The sequence below is a fragment of the Ovis aries genome, chromosome 3 (genome assembly GCF_016772045.2).
Source record: "Ovis aries strain OAR_USU_Benz2616 breed Rambouillet chromosome 3, ARS-UI_Ramb_v3.0, whole genome shotgun sequence".
Taxonomy (NCBI): Eukaryota; Metazoa; Chordata; class Mammalia; order Artiodactyla; family Bovidae; genus Ovis; species Ovis aries.
In genome coordinates, this window is record NC_056056.1 from 5,735,668 (window position 1) to 5,761,656 (window position 25,989).

General features: G+C 60.0%; 1 protein-coding gene across 1 annotated transcript in view; it reads left to right on the forward strand.

Annotated features, from left to right (window-relative positions):
• The first annotated feature begins 1,943 nt into the window (after window positions 1-1,943).
• FIBCD1 (fibrinogen C domain containing 1) overlaps window positions 1,944-25,989 on the forward strand; it is a 31,198-nt gene continuing 7,152 nt past the window's right edge. Inside the window, exons 1-4 of the mRNA XM_027968319.3 lie at window positions 1,944-2,112; window positions 11,181-11,660; window positions 16,776-16,935; window positions 17,347-17,483. Of these exons, the coding sequence (XP_027824120.3) occupies window positions 2,041-2,112; window positions 11,181-11,660; window positions 16,776-16,935; window positions 17,347-17,483 (849 nt within the window). The 5' untranslated portion in view covers window positions 1,944-2,040. The remainder of the gene's footprint in view (window positions 2,113-11,180; window positions 11,661-16,775; window positions 16,936-17,346; window positions 17,484-25,989) is intronic.

Genomic DNA, 25,989 nt, shown 5'->3' on the forward strand with positions numbered 1-25,989 from the left:
CAGGTGTTTCAACGCACTGTCTCTCAGAACTTCACAAGGGCCCTCTGAAGAGGCTGATGTTGGCCCTTTGGCAACCGTGGGGAACCCGAGGCTCAGAGGCACAGCTGCTAGCCCCAGGCCACTCGGTCACCACATGCCTCTCCGCAAGGCTGATGGCCCCCCTGCCAATCCATTTAACCTACAGGAAAGGCCTCAAGTGAAAGATGACATCGAGAAAGGGCACAGGGACCAGGGCTCCAACCCAGGTCCCCGACTCCCAGTCGATGCTGGGGGACCCAAACTCCCAGGCGGCCGACTGCCTCCCTTGGGCCTGGGGAGTAGGCTGCAGGTAAGGCTGGTAGACAGCTCTGGAAGGAGGAGGCGGCTGGCAGGTTGAGAATCCACCTTCCGTGGGTGAATGACAGTCCACTCGGATGCCAGGGGCAGCGAGTGCCCCCCAACCCCAGCTTTCAGGGCCCCCCCACCCCCAGGCAGTCTGCTGCACCCGTGAGGGCTCCGGGAGGGGACGAGTACGGGGCGACAGACTGGGAGCCGGTGGGAGAGAGACGGAGACGGTGCCAGGGAACAGCCTGGCGGGCCAAGGCGCCCCGGGAGCCTGAACACAGCTCTGCGGAGAAGCGTGGGGAAGGGAACACGGGAGTCTATTCTGAAGCTGGGGGAGCCGAAGATGGGGGGGCCCCGGCAGAGAGGGGCGGGGGAGGGGCAGTCGGTCAGGCTCTGACGGCGGCCCGGGGGAGGGGGCGGCCGGCCGGGAGCGCGGCCTCGGTCGTGTGGGCGCCTCCCGGTCAGGAGTCACAATAGCAGCTCGTTAACAGAGCAGATTAAGGACTTTTGTCAATTACCTCAGAAGGCTACACCGGGCGGATTAAATGCTTTTTAAAGTGCTGCTGGTGGGAGGGGGCGACTAAGAAGCCCCCTCCCGGCACAAATCCCTCCTCTCCCGGGCAGAGGAGGAGGCGGGGGCCGAGGCAGCGCTGGGCGCGCCCGGGGAATGCGGGCGATCGGCCGCGAGCGCGGGCAGAGCGCGGAGCGGCTCGCACGCGACACCGCGGGCCGCCTGGGCGAGAAGAAGGCGTGGGGCCGGCTCTCCGTCCGCGAGCACCGGACGCAGGCCTACCGGCTCTGGCCGAGGAGCCCCCAGGGCCGGCCTCGCGCGTCAGGGTCGGGAGAGGGCGGTCCCTGGTGACCGGAGACTCCGGGCCTGGGCGCACTTGCCCCGGGACCCGGACTCAGATCTCGGACACCCGCAGGGGGCGCCCTTCGGCTGCCCCCGCCCCCGGACCCCGCCGGGTCTCAGGGTGAGCCGCTGCGCCTTGAGGGGGCCGGGAGGAGCGCGGCGCCGCTCCCCGGAGACGCCCGAAGGCCCCCCGGGGGCGCCCCCGGGGCCTGCCCGGCGCCGCGCTCCCCGCGCACGGTGAGTTGGCGCGGGTCCGGCCCGGGAGGAAGTTTGCGAGGAGGCGGCCCCCGGGGTTCTCAAGCCCCTCGGGGCCCGGCGAGGGGAGGGCTGCCCGCGGCTCTTTGCTGTCCTCCCGGGCTGGCCCCGGGGGTCTCGGCCGGCCCGCCTCTTCTCTGTTAATTAGCCTTTGGGGAGGTGGAGTTTCCCCATCGCCGTCCGCGGTGTGTGCGTGTGTATCAGAGGGAGAGCGGGGGAGCAATAAAAGGCAAAGAGAGTCCGAGACAAAAAAGACACGGAGATTGAGAAGGAGGGAGGGAGGAGGGAGGAGCGCGCAGGGGAGGCGCGGGAGCCGGGAGCGGGGACGGCGCGCAGCGCGAGCGGCGGGCGGGCGGCGGGCGGTCGGCGGCTCTCGCGCTCCCGCTCCCGCTCCCGCTGTCGCCCGCACACACCCGCGCACACGCCGGCACGCACACACACACGCACACACACACACTCGCACACCCGCCCGCTGGCCCGGGCCGTCCAGGTGCGGGGCACCGAGGCGGGAAGCCGGCGAACAGAGCGAGCCCGCGCCCACCTCGGCGCCTTTGCGCTCCGCAGCGGCGCGCCTCGCCCAGCGTCCCCGCCAGCGGTCCTGCCGGAAGATGGTCAACGACCGGTGGAAGACCATGGGCGGCGCTTCCCAACTTGAGGACCGGCCGCGCGACAAGCCGCAGGTACGCGCGGGCCCGGGGCGTGGGGACACGGGCGTCCCGCGCGGTGGGCGAGGCGGTGGCGGCTCCGACCGGCGGGCTGGGCACCCGGGCTGGAGTTTGGGGTGTACCTCCCGTGAGGCTCGACAGGCCCGAATTGGGGCGGGCACCCTCCTTGGCTCCAGAGGAGACCCTTGAACTTGGGGTTCGGGCTGCCGATGGGGGCGGCACCCCTGCAGGAGCCCCCTTGCTCCTCCAACGGATTCAGGTGCACGCCTGGGCAGAGAAAGTAAGGGACCCATAGAGTTCACAATGTCACCAGCCCTTGAGCGCGAACCTCTGTTTCCTCATCTCTACAATGGGCATCTGAACCATTTACCAAGTATCCCACCCTGGGTAGCACCCCGTGCTAGGCGCCTGGCATGCGACCCCCTCCCCCTCATCTCCTCTGAATCCTCACCCTTTAGCCAGCCTATCCCTACCCTCATACAGCAGAGGGTCAATAAATATTTGCCTCCTGTAAGAACACTGGATATTGTGATTCTCCAGCTTTAAGACAAGGGAAGCAGGATTCAGAGAGGGTTGCTTCTGCCCCAGGCCTGTGGCTCGCCTGGGATTTGAACCCCGGGTCCTTGGGCTGCAGGTCTGTTCATCCCATGCGTTGTGCTGCCTCTTCAGGGGGCTGTGGAGGATGCCCAGGGCTGTGCACTGGAAGGCGGGTGAGGGCAGAGCTCCAGGGCTGGCCGGAGAGGGGGCTAGGGATGGGAAGCCGAGTGGAGGGGCAGCCCCGGGGCCGCCCCAGGCTGGGCTGCCCAGGGACTGGGGCAGGCAGGCGAGATGCCGAGGTCTGCTAGCCAAGGAGAGGAAATAATGGAGCTGCCCGTTTTAAATTTCAAATTTCTCCCAGACAGATGTCATTGGGGAAGGAACAGTTCTTGTTTGCAGAGGCAGGAGGGGGGTGGCAGGGGCGGGCCTTGGCGGGCCCCTCACTCTCTCGGGAGCGGGAGCGGCAGCCTGAGCGAGCGTTGTCTGGAGCCACATGCCTCCACACTTTGCAAAGCCCTTTCCCAACCGTCTGCACACCCTCGCTGTCGGCAGCAGCCTGGGTGGGGAGGCAGGGGTGCACGTGCCCTTGTCGCAGGAGGATGGTGGCGCAGAGAAGTCGAGGCATGCACCCAAGTCACACAGCATGTTAGCGGGAGAGCAAAGTTTCAAAGCAGATCTGACTCCGTCCCTCTCCCAATGCATCCTGGTCCATTCTCCTTTCCTGTGAGCCCCCTTACAGGTACTGACTGCTTGTCATTTGCCAACAAGCAAATGATACCAGACTGCCTGTTTCCAAACGTTTGCTGCCTCATCGTCCCCCAAACACACACACACACACACACACACACACACACACACACACACACACACACACTTCACTCAGGGAAACCCTACATATACTTCAAAACCTACTCAGATGCCACCTCCTCCAGGAAGCCCTCCCCGATGCCTGATGCCCCTTAGGCTCCGCCTTGATTCCCAGCAGCATTTAGCCTGTGCCACTCAGCTGCCTTTATCTCTGCCTTGGTCCCTAGCCTTGGTCCCTCCTCTAGCAGGAGCTCCCTTTGGACACATACTTCTTCTGGGCCCCCATCCTGGGGTCTCCCCCTGGATCCAAGCTCCTGTCTTTCCATGCAGCTCAGACTGGGAGTTGAGGGATTTTTGCTGAAATGAACTGCATGAAACCCGGCCAGGAGGAGCTGGGAGAGCAGCGAGTGCTGATGTGTCTCAAGGGGAGGTGGCTTCTGGGGGATCTATTTGAAATGTGGCTGTAAGGCCTCCTGGGTCAGCCCTGGCCTCTCTGCTGCGTCGTGGGGTATATATTCCAACTGCCACCAGGCCAGAGCCCAGCTGTCTGCCCCTTGGCATCGGAGGCTACCAAGAGCTTGTGGTCCCAGCGGCCTGGGCCAATATCAAACACCACCTTCTCACTCCACCCCTTTGGTGATCCCACATGTAGACAGGCTGTCCCATTGCCAGCTCCAGGCTTGTCTGAAGCTTCAGGTAGGAGGCAAGCCCTTTCCTGTGCCCACTGTCAAAAGGGAGCCAGGGTTCCTTTGGGCCTGGCCTTCTGGCATCCATCGCTTCTAGTTTCATCTCCACCACTGACATGCTTTGCGACTGGGTAAGTTACATCCCCTCTCTGAGTCTGGACATTACCATCTGTAAAATGGGAACAGCAATCTCTACTTCCTCCTCACTTCACAAGGACTTAACAAGAGCTGAGTGAATTAATGGTGTGCTTTGCAAACTGTCAAGCGCTGTACACCCTTGAGGAAGGTGGTTCTCAGAGCAGCCTGACCCATTTGCCAGGCTGTCAAAGTCCTGATCGCCTCTTTGCCCACCAGGGAAAGCAATATGACCACCCAGTTCCCTCCAGAAGGCTCTGATTGAGGTTCTCTAACAAGGTACTTCCTCCAGAAAAGGTCCCAGAGCCACAGTCTGAGTGCCAGCTGTGCTCATCTGCATAACTTCTCGTTTCTTAGTCAAACCACTCTAGGAGTTTGGCAGCAGGAATGATCGACCCATTAAACAGATGAGGAAACTGAGGCTGAGAGTTGCAGCCAGGACTTGAACTTGGGTGGCCGATGAGCCTTGTTGGGAAGACTAAGGGAAGAGAGGCTGGCTGCCCTTGGCTCCTCCCACTTGGGCGCATTATGTAATTCTCAAGGAGAGGGCTCTGGTACCTAGTGCGTGGTTCTCCAGGGCACACACCGTACCCACTGCCACTGAAGGGCCTACATCCAAGTGTTGCTGTTTCTGCGGACAGCCTCGGGCCGGCTGTATCCTGGGCCTGTCCAGCCTCAGCTCCTCATTTGCCAAGTGACCTTGGACAAGGTGCCTACTTCATTAGAGCTTCACTTCTCCCCCTGTGAAACCAAGGGGCTCTCACACCCTTAGGGCAGCAGGTGATGGTGGGATATTTGCCAGGAGTTCAGAGTTGCTCAGATAAAAGGACCCAGAAATAGTCATAATTCTCCTAATCTTCTAGTGTGGGGCAGAAAGTCACCCTGTAACTATCTTCTCTTGTTGCAGGGGGTTGTGGGGTCGGGGAGGCTCATTTCTGAGCAATCCCTGAGTCAAACCACCCCACAAGGAGGTCAACCTCTGAACCATCCCAGGCAGTGTCTCTTGATATTTTCAAAACTTTGAAAAATATTCCATACAGGGAATACAGTTCTCATTGGGAAGTTCTTCTTGATGTCTAACCTAAACCCTGCTGCATTTAATTCACTCAGTGGCTATTTATAGAGTCGCTCCCTCTTCTAGGAGAGACAGCTGTAAACCTGTGCCTCGGGAACTTAGAGTCTCTTGGGAAGAACACACTCGCATCATGGGATTATGACAAACCACGATGGGCACTATAAAGAAAACCATGCTGCCTCTGTCCTCATTGCCTGGGCTTTGGGCAGAGGTCACTGTGTCCGGGTTGGAAGGGAAGGAGGCTGAAGAGAACAGGGCCTGCCAGTCAAAGACTCCTTTCTCCTTCTGTTTCCTGAGCCCCTCCCCGTGGAGCTCACCCCCAGCCCAGCGTGCGGCAGTGATGAGGAGGCTGGAGGCTGGGGTGGGAGGTCAGAGATCACTCTGGCATTTAAGCTGGACAGTGTCTGCCAGATCTGTGACACCAGCGTGTGTTGGGGGAAATGACAGAGGGGGCGTCCCGGGTGATGCTAGTGGTAAAGGGCCCGTCTGCCAGTGCAGGAGACTTAAGAGATGCAGGTTCGATCCCTGGATGCAGAAGATCCCCTGGAGGAGGGCATGGCAACCCACTCCAGTGTTCTTGCCTGGAGAATCCCATGGACAGAGGAGCCTGGCGGGGCGATATGGTCCATAGGGTCACAAAGAGTCGGACACGACTGAAGTGACTTAGCACGCAGGCAGGCGGCTGAGAGAGCTGGGCAGGAGTGGGGATGGGGGGAGGGGGCAATAGCAGAGGCTGGGGGTGGGGCGGGACCTGCTCCTGAGGCCTCCGCAGCCCCATGGTGGTCTGAGCGGAGCGTCCTGGGTTCTTTGCCATCAGGAGGGTCCTGGGCCTCTGGGTGGGGTATTGGTTGGTAGGGCTGGGAGGAGGTGGGGAGGCTAATGGGGAGATGGTTGCTGTGATTTTAAAGCAGACGATGCGGCTTGGACCAGATCAGGGCTGGGGGGCCATAGGAACAGAGGGGCCCTGGGGATTCGAGGAGGTCAGAGTGGACCCAGCCAGGTGCTGGCTGGGGGTGGGGATGAGGGAGGGGAGCCCAGGGAGGTCCCCTGTTTTGGAGGGGGCTAGTGAGGCTGATATCATCCCTGGGTGGAACTCTCAGGAGGGCTCAGGTTTGGGGTGGAACGAGCCTGGTTTAGGGGTCAGTGGGCTGGAGGCCTGGAGATCTGAGGGGTGCGGAGGGTGAGCAAGACCCTCACAAGACACATCAAGAGACCCTCCCTCATCGGAAATGGACTCAGAGCTGAGTGCTCTCTGAGGAGTGACAGGGCTGGTGGCTCAGCTCCTTTGGGAGGGGTGGACACAGGCAGTTCCCAGACCCTTCTCTTTGTCCCTAGAACACCTCTGGCCAGTCTCCTGGGGCCTTCCTGGTGGCCTGAGGCTTCAGATGGCCTTCAGCGTGGGTCATGTGCAGAGGCCTCTGGCAAGACAGAGAGCTCTTCCCCTAGGACTCATAGAGTGAGCCAGCAAGCCCTCTTCCTAAGTCTTTGGGACCCCCCCCCCCCCCGCAGAATTTTGAGCAGAACAACCACCTCCTCTTTTTAAGGGATCTCTGGGACGCTCCTTCTCCCAGGGCCAAAGCATCAGAGCCCAGCCCAGGTCAGGCGCTGTTTGCCTGGCTGGGGGAGCAGATGTGCGTTCCTGGGGAGAGAGGAGAAAGTCTCCCGCAGGGTCTTTGGGCTGGGCAGGGGCTGGGCTGCCCTGCTCGCGACGATCCACAAGCCTAGGTGCAACTCTGAGTCTCTGCCAGGCTCAGACCATACTGCCGCACCTTGGCTTTCCTAATGCAGACCCACACAGTGTGTTTCTGGGGCTGGGGTGCTCCTAGGAGATGGGGGCTGGGAGCGGCTTGCACCTGGATCTCACCTTGCCTGGCCTCCCCCTGGGGGAGGTTTTCTTCTTCCCACTTTGCTACAAGGAGTGTAGTCTCAGCCTGCTCGTGGGACCATGACCCAGCTCCCTTATAAACACAGGGAAAGGGGCTTCCGTGGTGGCCCGCTGGTGGCCCCCTGCACACTCCCAGGGCAGGGCGCACAGTTTCGATCCCTGGTTGGGGAACTAAGATCTCACATGCTGCACAGTATGGCCTTAAAATAAATAAGACGTGGGGTACAGTGCAGGCAGAGCACTGCCACCGGGAGCCCTTTCTTCCAGAGCATCTTGGTCTCAGCCAGACCCCGTGGCCATCCCTGGAGGCTGGGGACTCAGAGGAGGCAGTCAGGATGCTGCTCCCCCTCTAATGAGGCAGCTCTGGGGCTTTCTCCTCCTGCCTCCCCTGGCATGAGCCCACCGTGTCCTACCCTGGCTGGGGAGTCCTGGGCCGCCTTGGACCGCGGGCCAGCACTAAGGCTCATGCAGGGGACGAAGCCACATTCCCGCAGCCGGAAGCTTGCACAAGTGTTTAGCCCCAGCAGCAGGTCTCAGACCCTGGGGTTCCTCGAATGCCCCCCACCCCCGACCTGGGATACTTTCCCAATCTACAGGCTCCTTGCCCCTGGGAGGTGGGGACCCCAGGCATGCACCACTCTGCCCTGGCCAAGGGCTGATGAGTTAAATGCCAGCCCCCCGCACGCTCCACTGGGCGGCTCACACCCGAAGCCCCCCTTATGGTCTTGGATAGATTTCTTTGCAAGGCACGTAAACTACAGCCTATAAAAGCGAACAGCACTTCATGTTTAAGGTGATCTCTGAAGACTGATTCTCCTCTGCTGAGTGGCCGGTTTCATCTCCAGGCTCCGGCGTCCCCCTGCCCCTCGGGGGAACCCCTGCAACATTCTCCAGTGTGCCCCCTCCTCTGCACCCTTGGCCTTCCCGCCAGGGACCTAGGGCCTGGGTGGAAGCAGATGCCCAAGAGGACCTGGGGACGCACACGGGGGACGTGGCTGGCCGCTCTGCCTCCCCAGCTGGGGACCTTAACACTCTCCTGTGGAGGACGGCACTCAGAGCTGCTCGGGGCAAGGTGTCTCGCAATGGAGTCCGGGAGGGGACTGACAGGGACTCACCAGCTGACACAGGGCTTTGTCTCAAACCCTGGCCAGGCTTCCCACAAGGCAGGACTGTGGTTGGATGGTCAGCAACAGCCGCACAAACGGGCGATGGGTTTGAACCCAGTCAACCAGGGCTGGGTTCAAATGCTCCTGTGACCTTGGGCAAGGCTCTTCTCTCTTTGAGCCTCAGTTTTCCCATCTGCAAAATGTAACCAACCACAACAAGGGGGTGTTTGGAGGTTTCAGTGGTGGGAACATAGCATAAACTCAAGTGATAGCGGTAACAATGCAATGTCCGCCCCATGGATCCTGCTGACTCGTGGCAAGGTTGGGGCAGCCTGGAGGCCGCCTTCATTCTGTGCCAGGCCATCCCGGGTGGGCACAGGGCTCAGCATGGAGGTCATGACCCTTTGCCCTGCCAAGCACCATGGGTGCCAGGGCTTTCACCTCCTACGCCAACAAGGTCATGGAGAAATGACCTAGCCCGCCCGTCCTGCCCTCCATCCATCCAACAACCAGCCGCTCTATGCCTTTTGGGGGAGGGTGGGGCTCACGGTTTAGAGCGGGTTTCCTAGACCTGGGCTCTGCAGGCCCCAGAATTCTAGCTTCCCTTGTATCCACATCATCTCCAAGGGGATCATGCCCCCAAAGAGGGTAACAGTCATAGTCCATGGGACACGAGGTCCCTACAGGCAAGGCTGGCATGACTGTCCACTGCTACCCCTCAGGGACTGGCTTGGACCCTGGCTCGAGGGGAACACCAGGTAATACTGAATGGATGTTTGAGTGAATGAATGCAGTCAAAGGCGATGACTGTATTTGTTAGGGAGGAGCAAGGGCTGTGAGGAAACACTGAGGAGGAGCCTCACCCAAACTGGGAGGAGGGCTGAGGAAACAGTCTAGGAAGGCTTCCTGGAGGAAGTGACATCTAGCTGAGCCCTGAAGAAAGAGAGTTTAGCTGTGGAAGAGAAGGAGGGGAAGCTGATGCCTCAGGCTGAGGGAGCAGCCTGTGTAGAGCTGGTGGAGGGAAGCTGACGTGTTCAGGTCTGGCTGGAGTAAATCGTGCCACTGTGTGGAGTCCTAGCATGTCTGGGCAGGTGTGGAGAGGTGGGGTAGAATGTTGAGTCCCATCACTGCAGGGACAGGCTAAGGAACCCTCTCCTTTGTCTCTCCAACAACACAGACCCCTGACCCCCTCCTCCTCTGGTGCCAAATGGGAGATTCAGGAGTTACTTGTAGAATTTGAATTTAGGGAAAAGTAGCTACTTGCTCTACCATATTTTCTCATAGAAAAACATTGTATAAGAGGCTGGATTGTTTTTTTTTTTTTTTGGCTGCATCCTGCTGCACATGGGATCTTAGTTCTCTGACCAGAGATCAAACTTGTGCCCTCTGCAGTGGAAGCATGGAGTCTTAACCACCGGACCACCAGGGATGTCCCTAGAGGCTATTTTATGGGTCACCAAGAAAGAAAGTTGTCAATCACAATTGTAAGATCCTCCCATATGTCAGAGATGTTGAGATATGGAGACAAAAAAAAAGCGGGGGGAAGGGACATTCTAGCATCAATGACACAGAAATAGCACTTTGGGTGGAAAATAAAAAACCCGACACCTCCAGATGCTCTGTGCACACTGATCATGAGATAATAAAAGCCGCTAATATTTATTGCGCAAACAGAGTGTGCCAGGCATGGCTCCAAGTGCTTTAATATACTAACTCATTTAAAGATGCCTCTTGGATTCAGAAAGTTGAAAATGTGGGGAAAATTCAGCGCTTGGACATTCCTGGCCCCGGGAAGAGGCGGGAGGCGGGGGTCCAGTCCTAGCCCAGCTTCTCATCTGCAGGGTGACTGTGGGCAAGCCCCTGGCCTTCTGTGGGCCTCAGTGTCCCCGTGTGTCAAAGGCTGTGATTGCTCCACAGGCTTCCCTTGGGCCGTGAGTGATGCGGGCCAGTGAGTCTGGATTTGTGCTCCATCACGGTGCCTCCTTTAATTACAAGCTGCACTGGGTCCAGGGGGTGGAGGGGTGCTTTGTGAAAAAGGGGGAGGAAGGAAGGGCAGGCAGGAGAGGAAAGGGGGTGGGGAGGTGCTCAGGAGGCCACCCCCGGCCTGGGGACTCACGGCAGCCTCGTGGGCCTGCAGTGGCTTCAGGACGCAGGGTGTGGGTGCTCTGGGTTGAAAAGACCTACAGTGACAGCAGCCCGTGGCCCCAAGGCGTCCGTTCCGCTGAGACAGCGCAATGATTGTAGCATTGCTGGGTCACCATCGCAGCTCTCCCTTCCCGAGTCTGCATGGGCGTTGGGCACCTGCCTATGGGGCGGGTGAGTCACCATTGCCCCCATTTGACAGATGAGGACACTGAGGCTCAGGGAGGCGAAGACCCTCACTCAAGGTCACCCTGCTGAAAATGACAGCTTGGGGACCTGAGCCTGGCCTGTCTGGCTGCAGAGTGGCAGTCCACCTCCCGCTTGCCCTTACCAGACCCGGGAGGGCTCCACGTGCGGTGATGTGCCCGCCAGGGGCAGGGGCAGTGTGGGAGAAGGGACTGTCCCTCCATCTCCTGGCTCTCTGCCCTGGTTCCTCTTGTCGCCATCCCCATCTCTGTCTCCCTGCCTCTCTTGCCTTCTTGGGGGGCGGCCGGTGCGGGCCTGTTTCTCTATCTCCCTTCTGGGGCTCTGTTTCTCTGAGACTCCCCTCCCTCGTCCCCCAGAAGGAGCCTCGCCCAGGCTTCACAAAGGCCAGAGGGCCCTGCCCGAGGGTTGGAGCCGGAGGCCCGGGCCTGCCCCTGATGCTGTCCCTTCTCTCTCCCACCTGCCCTCTGTCCTGTCTGCGTCCGTGTGCCCGGGCTGGCCCGCAGCGGCCAAGCTGCAGCTGTGTGCTGTGTACCGTGCTGCTGTCCCTCGCCGTGCTGCTGGCCGTGGCGGCCACCAGCGCCGTGCTGCTTGTGAACCACGCCCGCGCGCCCGGCACGGCGCCCCCGCCCGTCGTCAGCACCGGGCCGGCTGGGGCCAACAGCGCGCTGGTCACCGTGGACAGGGCCGACAGCTCGCGCCTCAGCATCCTCATTGACCCGCGGTGCCCTGACCTCACCGACGGCTTCGCCCGCCTCGAGGGCGCCCAGGCCTCTGTGCTGCAGGCGCTGAGCCAGCGCCAGGCCGAGCCGAGGCTGCCGGGCGAGCAGGAGCAGGAACTGCTGGACACGCTGGCGGACCAGCTCCCTCGGCTGCTTGCCCGGGCCTCGGAGCTGCAGGCCGAGTGCTCCGGGCTGCGGAAGGGGCACGGTGCCCTGGGCCAGGGGCTCAGTGCCCTCCAGAGCGAGCAGGGTCGCCTCATCCAGGTAAGGGTGGGGGGTCTGTGCCTCCCTCAGGATCTGGGCAGGGGTGGGTGGGGGGGCTGCCACCACCTGCTGGCCCTGCTGAGTGCCTGCTGCCCACGGCGTCACTCTGTCCCAGGGCCAGGGGCTGTTGTGATTCCCGTCTGCGGACAAGCAGATGAGGCTCAGAGAGGTGGGAGTCTCACCCCAGGTCACACAGCTCGTGCAGCCATCCTGGTGACCTGGGTGTTAGTGTGGTCTCCATGGCAGGCAGTAGTCCATCCATCAGTCAAATCCATCCATCGAGTCAAATCCAGGCCTGGAGGGGCTTCCCAGGCGCACCTGTGCCAATGGACACAGGAGACGCAGGACGTGGCCTCCATCAGGCTAATAGAAGTTCAAGGTCATGTGGTGCTCAGTGGCAAGCACCCCCACCCTCGGCTGTGCCATGTGGTCAGAGAGAGCTGTACCCCCTCCGCCAGGTCACCCCATCCACTGCCATTTGACGCCCACAGCCTTCCAGGGAAGGGGGGTGCCAACTGAAGAGCTCAACCCGACCCTTAGTGTGTCCCCAACACCTCCGCCCCACTCCAGCCCCGACCAGAGCCCAGCCAGGTAGGTCCCAGCACGCATCAGTAGGTCTGGGTGAAGGGTTTCTAACACTGACCACGCTTGCAGCACCAGCAAGAATCTTCCCCCTCGTGGAGTCAGGGTTCAGGATCAGCTCACTGGGCCTCTGCCGTTTTCCAGAAGAGAAAACTAAGGCCCCAAGGCGTCTGTTCCGCTGAGACAGCGCAATGATTTGTAGCATTGCTGGGTCACCACAGCAGCTCTCCCTTCCCGGGTCTGCACGGCGTTGGGCGCCTGCCTATGGGGCGGGTGAGTCATCATTGCCCCACTTGACAGATGAGGACACCGAGGCTCAGGGAGGCGAAGACCCTCACTCAAGGGCACCCTGCTGAAAATGACAGCTTGGGGACCTGAGCCTGGCCTGTCTGGCTGCAGAGTGGCAGTCCACCTCCCGCTTGCCCTTACCAGACCCGGGAGGGCTCCACGTGGGGCGATGTGCCCGCCGGGGGACAGTGATATGCCTGAGCGGGGCAGTGATTTGTCCGGGGTACAGTGGCCAGGTCTCCCCAGGTGGCACTAGTGGTAAAGAACCTGCCTGCTAACGCAGGAGATGTAAGAGACACAGGTTTGATCCCTGGGTTGGGACAATACCCTGGAGGAGGGCATGGTAACTCATGCCAGTATTCTTGCCTGGAGAATCCCCTGAACAGAGGAGCCTGGGGGGCTACAGCCCATAGCGTCACAGAGTCAGACACGACTGAAGCGGCTCACTACATGCTTGTGCACAGCGGCCAGGTCAGGCCTGGCATCTGGCCTCTGGAGCATTGCCCAGCCTCCAGCCTTTACTCTATCTGCTGCCCACCCCCCACCCCCATGACTTAGGTCCTTAGGGACTGGGAGGCGAGCCCCACCCCTGCCATGGGTCCAGCCCATTTCCGGACACGTGAGATGGCCAGGCATTTGGTCACTCACCAGCTCAAGAGTGACGGGCCTTTTCCCTCCCCCGAAGGCTGCAGCTGGAGAAATTACAGTCCTTGTCATCCTGTCAGGGTGACTGATGGGGAGGCGGCCTCCCCATCCTGGGGGGGTGTTCAGCTGCCCTCCTGCTGCCCCTCCATCTGCAGCGGCCCTGCCCCTCATCCTCAGGGGTCGGGGAGACCTCCAGACTTTCTGGGGCATCTGGGCACCTCACTTCGCTCTCCCCGTGGCTCAGCCCTGGACAGCCTGGCCCGCCCACAAACACTCACCTTCAGGGCAGGGGCGGGGGACTGGGTGGGAGCCTTGGGCCTCCCACCCGCTCACCTGCACGGAGGCCTAGAGCCATCCCCTGAAGACTAATGGCTCTTCTGGGGCCCAGCACTGCCTCGGCTCACCTGATATATTCACTTCTCACAAGAATGTTTAATTTGACTCATTTCCCACAGACTCAAGGTGATTTCAGAGACCATGTGTCTTGCAGAGCCATGCTGCTATAGCTCCTAGTTCCCCTTCTAAGAGCTTCCCAGACCCTCCGCTGTCAGCCGGAGACCTGGGCTTCTCAGAGCAATGCCCACAGCACTCCCTGTTGGAGTGACCAGAGCTGCTCGTTAAAAGGCATGTCCCTGGACCTCACCCCCAAACCCCTGGGTCCCAGCAGGTCCACAAGCACCTGGGCGACTCCTGTGCACTGATGTACAGATGTCTAAGACCCATTGGCCCGGGAGCAGCAGAGCTGAGTTCCTGCCCTCACGGTTTGAGTCAGTAGAGTCAAGGCTTCACTGAGGACCCGCTGTGGGTCCCTGAGCACCTCCAGTGCCCTCCCTGGGCGGGGCACTGCCCTCCTCACCAGTAACACGGGGCTAGCACGGTCCATGCCCAGTAGGATGCTGGCACTCATAGCTGTACTGGGCTCGGTGGGCGTGTGGCACGTGAGGGACGTTGTCTACGCATTCCCACTTCCTTTATTAAGATGGTAGCAACTTTGTAAGCTGAAGTTTCGGCCTATGGGCAGCCACCACTGAAAATCTTTTTTTCGGTCCACACTGTGTGTAATAAACACTTTGCAGTACAATAGCCCCTGGAGGTGATGAAGTGAAAGTGAAAGTCTAACTCTTTCAACCCCATGGACTATACAGTCCATGGAATTCTCCAGGGCGAAATACTGGAGTGGGTAGCCTTTCCCTTCTTCAGGGGATCTTCCCAACCCAGGGAGCGAATCCAGATCTCCCGCATTGCAGGAGATTCTTGACTAGCTGAGCCACAAGGGAAGCCCAGGAAGTGGAGGGAATCGTTACCCCCATTCTACGGAGTGGCAGGCCGAGGCTCAGCGTGGCAAAGCGACTTGTTTAAGCTCCAACAACTGAGAAGTGCTGGAAACAGCAGCTCGGATTTCACTGCCTCTGAAAGTCGCCAAGTCCTCTTGAATGCAGCTGTGCGGCTCAGCGAGCAGGGACTGACTTTCCCCATTAATTCGGGGCATGTTTTTATGTACATTTTCAACTTTAATCATTTGCTGGTTTAAACTGAGGTCTTCCTTGCCCGTTAGCAAGAGCTGGCTGTGCCTGAGTTTCTCGAGTGTGTCTGCCTCGTCACAGAAGGATGGGCAGTACAGATTCGACTGAACCGATGGGCTCGGTGATCTTTCCTGCTCACATCCCGCAGGGCCGCCCCCTGCCCCTGCTCCCTGGGGCTGCCTGCATCCTACCACAGGGCTCCTCCAATGGGGCTTGTCTCCAGGACACTGCAATAAAACCCCGGGAGAAAGCTGCCACCCCGCCTCAATGTTCTCTCCACCTGTCTGGGTGCCTCTTCCCTGGGCCTGAGCCCCCACTGAATCACCTGCTCAGCAGAGGGGAAACTGACAAGGAAACTAAAAGCTTTGTCGGGCCCCTGCTCCCGGACAAGCTGAGAATCATATTTTGTGAACTGCTGGCACTGTATATTTCTATTTCCCTTCCTCGAACGAGCTATTATCTGGCCAGTGACAGATTTGGTGTGTAAAGACCCAGCAAGCTGCATGCTCGCTGGCTGACTGCAGTCTGCCTATGACCCTGCCTCCCTCCCGCTAGAGCCCTGGGGTGGGGAGGTGACAGACCACAGACCCCTCAGGCATCAGGCACAACCGAGAGACCCCAGGTGGAACAGAGCTGCACTAACTGAGCCCCAAACCTCTGGACTGCGATCACAGTGGGAACGGTACAAATCAAGAAAGAAGCATGAACACATGCTGTCGTGAACCTTCCCCCCTCCCCAGAAAACAGGGCCCACCATGGTGGTTCGCGGGGAGGAGAGTAATGTGAAAGGGGTTTAGTTACCCTTCCAGGGTTATTTGAAAGTGATTGGAGGAGGGTCCTGAGCCAAAACTCAAAATCAACACCAGAGCCTGGGTCCAAATCATCGCCCGGCCTGCCCCCACCTTAGGCTCCCTGCACGATGGCACAGCCCTGGGTTCCTTTCCTGCCAGTCAGCCTGTGGGGGACCTCCCCTTCTGGGCCTCAATTTCCCCATCTATAACAAGGGGATGACACCTCAAGCCCTTCCACCTGGCAATGCTATGGGGTCAGGTGAAGGGGTGGACATCAGGGGTGCAGGCCTCCAGGGTCCCACCTGTGGAGGGCAGACCCAGCACCCCTGCTTTGTAGCCTTGCTGGGTGATGAGAAGAGATGTTGAGTGAAGATGTTTTGTAATCTGGAAGGTGCCTCATGAATCCCCATACTGAGGCAGGCAACCAGGTGCTGAATGCTGAGTCCCTGCTGGGGGCCTCACGCTGTGACTGATCCCCAAGGCACCTGGGCCAGAGAGGCTAGGTTAGCCCCATCTCAAGGCTGGGTTAATCACTCACCTGCAGCCATGTAACTGGCAAGTGGGTGAGCTGGGATTTGAACAGCGGGGTCTCGTTTAGTCAGTTCAGCTGGGCTGAAGGCACAGAAATGGATGAAGAACAGGGCCTGCGGTGTCTCCTCCCACCTGAGCCTCCGTCCTTTGCACACCGGGGCTGAGACCACCGTGGGCGGTGGCCAGAGTAAGCCAGGAGCTTGCACCAGGAGAGTGCCTCCACCGTGAGGACTAGTGTGTGTGCGCCAGAGCTATTGCCTGGTGGTCCACTCACGGGGTGAGCCACACCCACATGGTGCCCCACCCACCTGGAACCCCACCCACCCAGTGCCCGCAGGCACCTGGAGCTCCACCCACCCAATACTCCACCCACCGAGTGCTCTTCCCACAAGTGCTCCACCCAGGGAGTGCTCCACTCACCAGGAGCTCCACCCACCTGGAGCTCCACCCACCCAGTGCCCCACCCACCCAGAGCTCCACCCACACGGTGCCCCACCCACCCGGAGCTCCACCCACCCAGTGCTCACTCACCAGGAGCTCCACCTACCTGGAGCTCCACCCATCTAGCAATCCACCCACTGAGTGCTCCGCTTACCCAGGGCTCCTTCCACCCGGAGCTCCACCCACCTGGAGCCCCACCCACACAGTGCCCCACCCACCTGGAGCTCCACCCACCCAGTGCCTCCACCCACCTGAAGCTCCACCCACCCAGTGCCCCATCCACTCAGAGCTCCACCCACCTCTGTGCCCTACAGCTTCTCTCTGAGAGCCAAGGCCACATGGCTCACCTGGTGAACTCAGTCAGCGATGTCCTGGATGCCCTGCAGAGGGACCGGGGGCTGGCCCGACCCCACGTCAAGGCTGACCTTCAGAGGGCACCTGCCAGGGGATCGCGGCCTCGCGGCTGCGCCAATGGTGAGTGAGATGGGGACTGCCTTCCTTGGATGACCTGGGTGCCCAGGTTCATTCCCACAACGTCCCCCACCTGCCCAACTGACAAGGCTACACTGCTTCTGTGTGCCGAGGACTTCCTGCTGCCGGGCAGCACTGAGCACCCTACCTATACCCTCCTGTTGACCCCTCTCCCAGCTCGATGAGGTGGAGCTCACTGCACCCATTTTCCAGATGAGGAGAGTGAGGCTCAGAGAGGGTGCTCACTCACCACATCCGCCCAGGGAGAGGCAGAGCCATAGTCTGCCCCCAAGGCCAGTGCTCTGGAGCCCACCTGACACTGCTGGACAGACAAGTCAGAGACCCAGGGACACAGGAGAGTGGGCAGGAACGTGAGTGTGGGGCCCAGTGCCCTGACGGTCTTCCCTGTCTCAGGCTCTCGGCCACGTGACTGTCTGGACGTCCTCCTGAGCGGACAGCAGGAGGACGGCGTTTACTCCGTCTTCCCCACACACGACCCCGCCGGCTTCCAGGTCTACTGTGACATGCGCACAGATGGAGGCGGCTGGACGGTGAGTCTCCCGGGGTGTGCGGCAGGCTGGGCCAGGCCCTGCCTCCTCTGGGCCCTGCAGGTGGTCTGGGCAGATGCCGGGGTGACCCAGGAGGCTGTGCACATGAGCCGGGGTGCTCTGCCTGGCCCTGCCCAGGGGCTCACCAGCCATCGCAAACCTGCCTGTGATCTCACCAAAGCCTCCACAGGGCAAGTGGGGGGCATGTGCTGACATGTGGGGGCCACTTAGGAGCAGGTGTCAGATCCCGAAGTCTGAGTGGAGCCGCCTTCCACTCCCTGAGCCTGCAGCCCCCGCCCCCACCCTGGGCAGTGGTTCTGGAGGGGTGAGGGGGTTGCTGAGGTTGGGTCCTGGGACTGTCGGCTGCTAATGTGAGTTCCAGGGTGGAGATTTTCAGTTACTCAGTAGATGGTGCGTGTGCAAGAGACACAAGGGGCAGCACGTTGCTGTGAGCAGAGCCCCCGCCCCCAGGGCCTCCTGGTGAGGAGCCGTTGCCATCTCCTTGCACCTCCTGGTTCCTGACCCGATGGGAATTGGGAGCAATGGAAAGACAAGGGTGAGAGCCGCATGTGGCCCAAGACCTCCCTGGGGCCAAGAGAAGGAGGAGGTGGCGCGGCGGGGCAGAGGCCCTGGTTTGAAGACCTGGAGGTCTCCTAATCAGCCAGCGGAGAAGCCCCTTCTACAGCAGGGTTGACACACAGGTCTCCCCCTGTCTGCGCCGCAAGTCCTCAACTCTGCCTTTGCAGGGGGAATGTAGCCACAAAACTAAACACCTGGGGGGTGCATGCTGGCATACAAGGGTGAGGGCAGCGGGGTCGGCCAAACGGAGCAGGAGGCGAGACGGGGAGGCCGGAGAGAGGCGGGTGGGCAGGGCCCAAGCAGATGCTCTCGGAGGGCAGAGCTGCCATCGGGAGCTGGTGTGAGAGCCGCTGAGAGTCCCCCGAGGACCCCGAGACAAACATTCTTCTAAATGTCCCTACAAGCTCCGGAGAGAGGAGCGTTTAAATGCACTGGACTCACATCTGAGCCTAAAAGCACTTTTGTTTTCCCATCTTGGAGCATCTGAGTTATGGCCTCCACCTCTGGGACCCCCTTGGCGGGCAGAACAGCTCTGATACACCAGCCAGAGCCGAGAAATCAGAGTTAAGGGTTAGGACAGGCTTAATGAAAGACCAGGATGCCGGCCCGGACCATGCATCTTCCACTTGGGTGGAATGGAAGCCAGTCTCCCGGGAAGTCAATCAGGGTTGGGGCCGGGAGGCGGGTAATTCCTTGGGCCTGGGCTTCGGGGGTGATGAGAGGGGAGTCGATGAGGTGCACAGGCTTGCCCAGCCCTCCCGCCCAGACACCTGGATCAGCCAGCCTGGAAGAAAGGCCATTCTCAGCAGAGAAGGGCTAGCGAGGCCCACAGACGTTAATATCCATTTGGGCTTCCGTCAAAAGCAATCTTTTCCCGGATACCTCTGGGCATCTGTCAGGATCACCTCCCTGCCACACGGAATCTCTCAGAAACTCAGTTGCTGTGTGGGAGGGAGCTGGCTGCTGCTCTGCTGGACCCTGATACCATCCATCCTCATTTAGGCTCCATGTCCAAACTGCCAGGCCTCGAGTGCCAACACGGGGGACAGGGTGCCTGGGGCCAGACACGCCAACCAGAACCTGCTTCCCAGAGAGCCGGAACTGCAAGAGGTTGGCACTCAGCATCCCTGTTTGCCTAGGGGCACTTTACAGTGGCCACTTTACTGTGGCCCTGCTGGTACTGCTCCAGCCCTCCTCCAACCCCTGGAGACCCACAGGGCTGCCTCAGAGAGGGCAAGAGGTTTGTTCAAGGTCATCCAGGTGGTGCTAGTGGTAAAGAATCTGCCTGCCAATGCAGGAGACGTAAGAGATGCAGGTTCATCCGTCCCTGGGTCGGGAAGATCCCCTGGAGGAGGGCATGGCAACCCACTCCAGCATTCCTGCCTGGAGAATCCCACGGACAGAGGAGCCTGGCTGGCCACAGTCCATAGTGTCGCAAAGAGTCAGGCACGACTGAAGTGACTCAGCACGCACGCACCTGGCAAGTAAGCAGCCCAGCCTCACGCGAGTTCGTGGAACCAGGCGTCACTTGTCAGTTTACGGCTCAACCATGGGGTGACAACCACCAGCCAGAGGATTTCGCAGCAAGGTGCCAGCCTGGCAGGGAACTAGACAAGTCAGCCAACCTGTATGGGGGCTGCAGGGCTAGGGGTCCAGGGAGACCCCAGAGGAGAGCCCCCTTACCCTGTCTGGGGCAGCCAGAGAGGCTCCTGGACTGGGAGGTTGGGGCACAGGGGGATGAGGTGAGAACAATGTCCAGGCAAAGGGAACATGTGCGGTGGGTGGCGCGGAGCAGGGCAGGGCTTGTTCTGGGACCTTGGTGGCTCCGTTCTGCTGACGTAGCCCTCAGGGGGCCAGGCACGGGTAGGGAGGCAGGCAGGGCCTGGGTAGCATGGTTTTGCAGATGCTATAGGAGTCGGGCTTTCTCCCTGGGGGCACGGTGGGCTCTTGGGAGGGAGTGACCCAGAGACGTGGGGCCAAGGCGGAGAATGTGCCAGCAGCTCAGGAGCGGGGGTTGCAGGGGCCTTGAACCCCTGCAGAGAGCGTGGGAGTCACCATGTGGGGATGAGGCCAGGGGACAGGGGGCACAGGCCTCAAGGTGGCCTCTCTGCTGATGTGGCCACTGGCCCTGGTGGAGCCCCAGCCCCTCTCCACACTCACCATTGACCACAGTGACCCAGGCCACACGGGGTCAAGCTGATGAGCCAGGCCACTGCTGACCCTGCCCCGTGCACCCCACCCGCACCCGCCCCGCAAAAGGAGGAGGAAGGCAGGATGCACAGTCTGCCCCCTGCTCGCCTGTGACCCTGGGCAAGGGGCCCAGCTTGGTCGCTGGGTCATTTGAGAGTCCTCCCGGGTCCCCCCCTCGTGCTCCCTTTCTGCACCTGTCAGGCGTTGTCTGTCTGCGTCCCCACCAGGCTAGAGCTCTGCAGGGCAGCAGCTGGTCACCTGGTGGCCCCCGTAGCTCAGGCATCCACACGATGCCGCCACACCATCTATGCTCCTAAATACTTGCCGGATGGGTAGCCGTTGGCATCTTCTGGCGGCATAACTTCCCCTCTTGGAACCTCACTTTTCTCACCCGTTAAATGGGAATAAAGCAGTGCTCTTCATGGTTGGGGGGTGGGCGTCAGAATCCCCCACATGCTGCTTGCTTGTGGGGCAGGGGCAGAGGAAGAGGGAGGGGCACCAAGGGTCCTTGCTGAGCCTTAGGAATTCCTTGAGAACAGAAGAACTGGCTCTACCCTGTAGGATCTTACGGTCAAACAGTGTCTTTTGTTATTTTTCACCTTTTTGGCTGCACCTCACAGCATGTGGGATCTTAGTTCCCCGACTAGGGATTGAACCCACGCCCCCTGCATTGGAAGGCAGAGTCATCACCGCTGTACCGCTGGGGGAATCCCAAGCAGTGTTCTTAAAGAGGAGGAAGATGTGTTAAAAACAGAAGCCAAATTTCCTCATTTGGAAGGGTGATGCGTGGGATGAAGCAGCCGTTTCCAGCTCATCCCCGGGGCCCTGAGAAACTGGAAAGGTCACATTCCCTCTGGGGGCGTCCCCTTCCTCATCTGGCCAGTGGGGTGGCCCTTGTGTTTTACGCTGGCCACCTTTCAGGGCCTGGGGAACAGGATGACCAGGCCCAGGGCCCAGTTCGGGTTTTGTGGTTGGAAGGAGGGTCCAGCCGGCGTCCGCAGACTGGGTCCCCCACTGTCCTGCCCTTCGGCCCCTGGGGACATAGCCTTGTCCCCGCCAGGGTTGTTTCAGCAGAGCTGCCAGCCGGCCTGATTGCCAAGCCCTCATCTTTGCATAATCACCAGTCGAGGTCACAGAAGTCAGGTCCAGTTCAGCGTCTCCTACCGCGGGGACCTGCAATAGGACTGACTCTGCTCTGCGCCCCCCGCTCAGATCCACGGTGCCGCCAGCTTTCCCCTGGCCCCACCAGTCGAGTGCCCAAGCCTGCGTTCTCTGCCAGGCATTTTACTGCCGTGCAGGGTCAGCCGACTCAGACAGGTCTCTAATTGGCTCCACTGCGAGAGCAAACCTCCCCTCCCACCATGTCCATTCCCTCCCTACCTGTGCTCCCCAGGCTGAGGAAAATCCTTCTCTTACTGGGAAGACATCAAAGGAGCTGAACCCCTGAACAGAGCCCAGCCCAGCAGGGGATCAGGCTCGGGAGAGATGAAAGCTCCCAGCCTCAGCCAGGATGCCAGGATGCAGGTGATGGGGGCGGGTGTTGCTGTGGTACACACTGGGGTCGCCTCCTAGCAGGACTTGGGGGTCCATCAGGGTGCGGTCTCCTCCCTGTGTCCCAGGGGCTGCGGAGGCAGAAGGAGACCTGCGTGACATCAGTGGCTGTCACCGGGCTTCCCAGTGTTCCGGGGGAGCCCTCCAAGTGCACGCTAGTAATGACCACATCCACTGCTGACGGCACCCCTCTGGTCCGTGAGTGATCCGCCGGGAGCGATTAGGATTTTTCAAACTTTGAATGTAGACGGGGTTGGAGGCGGGGGCATGTGGAGCTCAGCCCGTCGCCTCAGCATCTGATAAATGGCAGCTCCGAGCGCTGTTTGCCTGGAGCCGACAGCCGCCGCCTGCCAAGCCTGGGAAACGTGGCGGGGCGCCAGGCCCAGGGGTACCATTTGCAGTCACAGACAGGAGTGGGCCCACTTCCTTCTGGGCTTCGGCGGCTGGTTCTGAAAGAGAGGGAGGTTAGGCATACCGTGTCCCTCCCCCACCCGCCGGGCTCACACCTGCCTTTTCCTGCGTGGCGTCTTCACTGTGACCCTGCAGGGCTGACAAAGGGGTTGCTGATGGGGCCTTTGAAAATATATGTATTTATCTGTCTGCCCAGGTCTTAGCTGTGGCCTGCAGGATCTTGAGTCGCACCGTGAGGGCTTTAGATCCCTAACCAGGGATCAAACCCAGGCCCCCTCTGTGGGGAGCTCGGAGTCTTAGCCACTGGACCCCCAGGGAAGTCCCTGACGGGACCTTTTTCTTTTTCACAGAGAGGGGAACTAAGGCTCAGAAAGGGTCCTGTAGCTTGTCTGAGGTCACACGACCCACGAGAGGCACAGCCAAGATTTGAACTCAGTTCAGCCTTATTCCAGCAATTGTGCTCTTGCTAGCAAGCCCAGGCGCTGGGAGCTGCTGCCCAGAGGTGTCCAGAAAGGACTGGAGGAGCAACTGCCTCCTGGGAAAGCCGGCAGAGCGTCCCCAGGGGCCGGCTTTGAAGGGCTGCATTTGTTCCACGTCTAAGTTCTTTGTTCTTTAGAGACAAAAATCCGCCTCTGCCATAGCCTGCCACCCCTCCTCCCGGAACCGCCTGCTCAGGAGGCCTGGGAAGGCTGGTGGAGCAAAACCAACACAGTTCTGCCTGTAATTGGTTCCCACAGCAGCTTCATCAGAGTCGAGGAAAAATCTCAGATGCTGCCTCCTGGGGACCCTTCGATGGCGGCAGAGACTCCCCCCCACCACTTCATAGTGTTTGGACCCACCCTGTGCCTGTCTCTTGTGCCTCAGCTCCTCTGACCACCTGCCAAGACCCTGCTCAATCTGCAGTCCACCCAAACATCTCCTCCTCCAGGAAGTCCTCTAGGACCCAACCCTCCCAACCATCCCAGCAGGTGGCTCATCCTCCTCTGAGCTCCGGACAAATGTAACAAGTGTGACCCTTATGGAATGCTGTGTTATCAACCAGCCCATTTAACCATGTCACCCGTATGCTGGTGGGTTGGAGCTCCTATAATTCCCATTTTACAGATGAGAAAACTGAGGCACAAATATCAGAAGAACACCTCAGATTGGGAGCTGCTCTGCCCTGAGGCTGCTGGCCTGTGCATCCATCTCTCCTGGGGCTGTGAGCTCTCTGAAGGTCTGAGTCCCCCCACCAGTCCAGGCACACCACACGGGGTCTGCAGCAGCAACCCTATCGTTTTGCGGAAGAGAGAAACCAAGACTCAGATGGTCGCACGGCCCTCGGCTGGAGCCTGGCTAGAACTTGAATCTCCTGGGTGCCAGCCCAGTGCGTTTCCTGGGACCCGCTCAGCTCAGCTATGATGAGGGAGGGATGGGGAGCTCACGGGCCTAGGGGGCAACGTCCACCCCCTTAGCCATGGGGCACCCCCGGGCCGCCCTCAGCTTTGTGTACTTTCAGTCTCCCTGCGTCAGGTTTCAGTGGGCCCCCGCCTTGAGGCACTCCTACTCTGCAGAGATCGCACCACCTCTCCAAACCTTAGTCTTCTCATCTGTCAAATGGGAGCATGAACCCCTTCCTCCGGGGCTGTGGCGGGGAGGACTGAGATCATCCTTGAAGGCAATGGGGTGACCACAGAGCCAGGCCCCCGCCCCGACTCTCAGGAGGTCTCCGCACTGTGGGCAGCATGGCTAACGAGATCAGCCGGGGCCCATCGGAGGAAGAGGCCCAGAGGACGCTGAACCTGCAGAGCGCGAGACAGGCCCCCAGGAGCCTGTCTGACAAACAGGGGACAGTCGGCCGCTCTGCTCCTCCCCCCACCCCCTCCTGCCGCCCAAATGCAGCGGCTCCTTCCTTTGAAACCTCCGGGTACCATCTGCAGGACCATGTGGGCCCAGCGCTCCCTTGGCAGAGCCTCCTCGAGCGGCACTTGGAAGATGCCGGGCGGCAGGCGGCTGGCTTCTGAGAATCCGCACCAGAAAAACGCGCCCGTCTGTCTTCCCACTCGTGGCATCTGCCCAAGAGGCCGCGGGAGCGTTTCTCCATCAATCACTTTGCAGCCGGAACCCGAGGGAGAGGCCCCAAGAGCTGGGCCAGTGGATATTTTAGCCCTAAAATTAATCGTTTGTTTCCCCACCTTTCCCCCACCTTTTTTGCCTAAATGGAGACTCCTGTTCTGTGGCCGGGATGGAGGAGGGGGAGGTAGACGCCTCAATCCTTCACTTGCCTCCCCCCTTTTTTTCATTTGGCTGTGCCAGGTCTTACCAGAAGCACATGGGACATTTTAGTTGTAGTATGGGGTATCTAGTTCCCTGACCAGGAATTGAATCCGGGCCCGCTGCATTGGGAATGCCGAGTCTTAGCCACTGGACCACCAGGGAAGTTCCGAGAGGTCTTTTTTTTTTTCCTGCTACACTGAGAAGCCTGTGGGAATCTTAGTTCCCCGACTAGGGATTGAACCCAGGCCTTTGGCAGTGAAAGCGTGGAGTCTTAACCACTAGACCACCAGGGAAGTCCCTTGCTTTCTTTTTTGTATCTTCTTGTCTGGCTGATCCTTGCTCTGTAATTGAAGGCCTTCTGGTGGGTGACATCTGGCCCTCCAGGGTCCCTAAAGCCCAGCTCGTTTCCAAAAATCTGAAGCCACGACTGCAGTTCACCCTGAAGAAACACTCCTGGGAGCCTGGGAGGACCTGCGGATGACCTGTGGCCTGTGCCCACCTGGAACGCATGGCATGCTGTGGTCAGCTCAAGGGCAAGACCAGGGCTTTCAAGTCTGAGATCCCAGCCATTGCCCGGCATGCTCTGTCACCCAGAGTTGGAGCTGTGGGATCAAGACAGCCCATGGCAAAGGCCGACAACTTCAAACTGCGGGTTGTGATCCACTGGCTGGTGGAGAAATTAATTTAATGGGTTGTGAGCAACAATTTTTTTTTTTTAATGAAATGGAGTGGAATAGAACAGAAGAACAGGGTGGAAAATATTAACATCCATCCATCTGAAGGACAAGTATCGTTTCAGGAAGCTTTTGTTTCAGATACAAAGAGCTGTGAGTATGTGTGTCAGGATGTCAACTACATTTCCCTGGGTCACGGTCCAAGAGTCTAAAAGCCACTTCTTTGGAGCTGCGGCGCAGCTGTGTCTCAGCCCTGGAAGGGGTCCGTCATGGTTTGTTACCACTCGGAAGAGCGCCCATGTTGGCAAACGATGCTCTGACCTCTGAGCTGCGGTGGATTGTCAAGACATCTGCTGCTCTCAGTGACGGCAGGTGCTTCCCAAGTGGAGGAGAGAGGCCAGGAGGCCCCCGTGGTGTGGAATGTGTGCTCACCACCTCTGATCATTCACCCAGACTGAGCCCCAGCCGGGGCCCTGCCTGCTTCTGGCACCCAGCCTGGAAAGGGAGCAGGAAAGGGGGGCTGAAGATGGGGGGATGCTGAGAGATCAGCTCTTGGCCCTGAGAGGCCTGCCAAGGAGACAAGGGGGCAGGTTTGGGATGCCCCTCCCTGGTGGGTGGCAAGTGAGCATGTGGATGTGGGTGTTGAGACGCGGACTTCCCGGTGTCCAGCACGGCCTCAGGCTACAGAGTGCGGGGTGAGTCAGACTGTCCACTCATAGCTGCCTGACTTCTGGCCAGTGTCCGAGCTCCTGCAGTGGAAAGTGGGGCGGGTCAGGGGGCCCAGAACCCGGCTCCCAGGGTAAGGAAGTGTGTGCACCGGGCCAGGAGACCTTGGCCTGAGCGTCAGC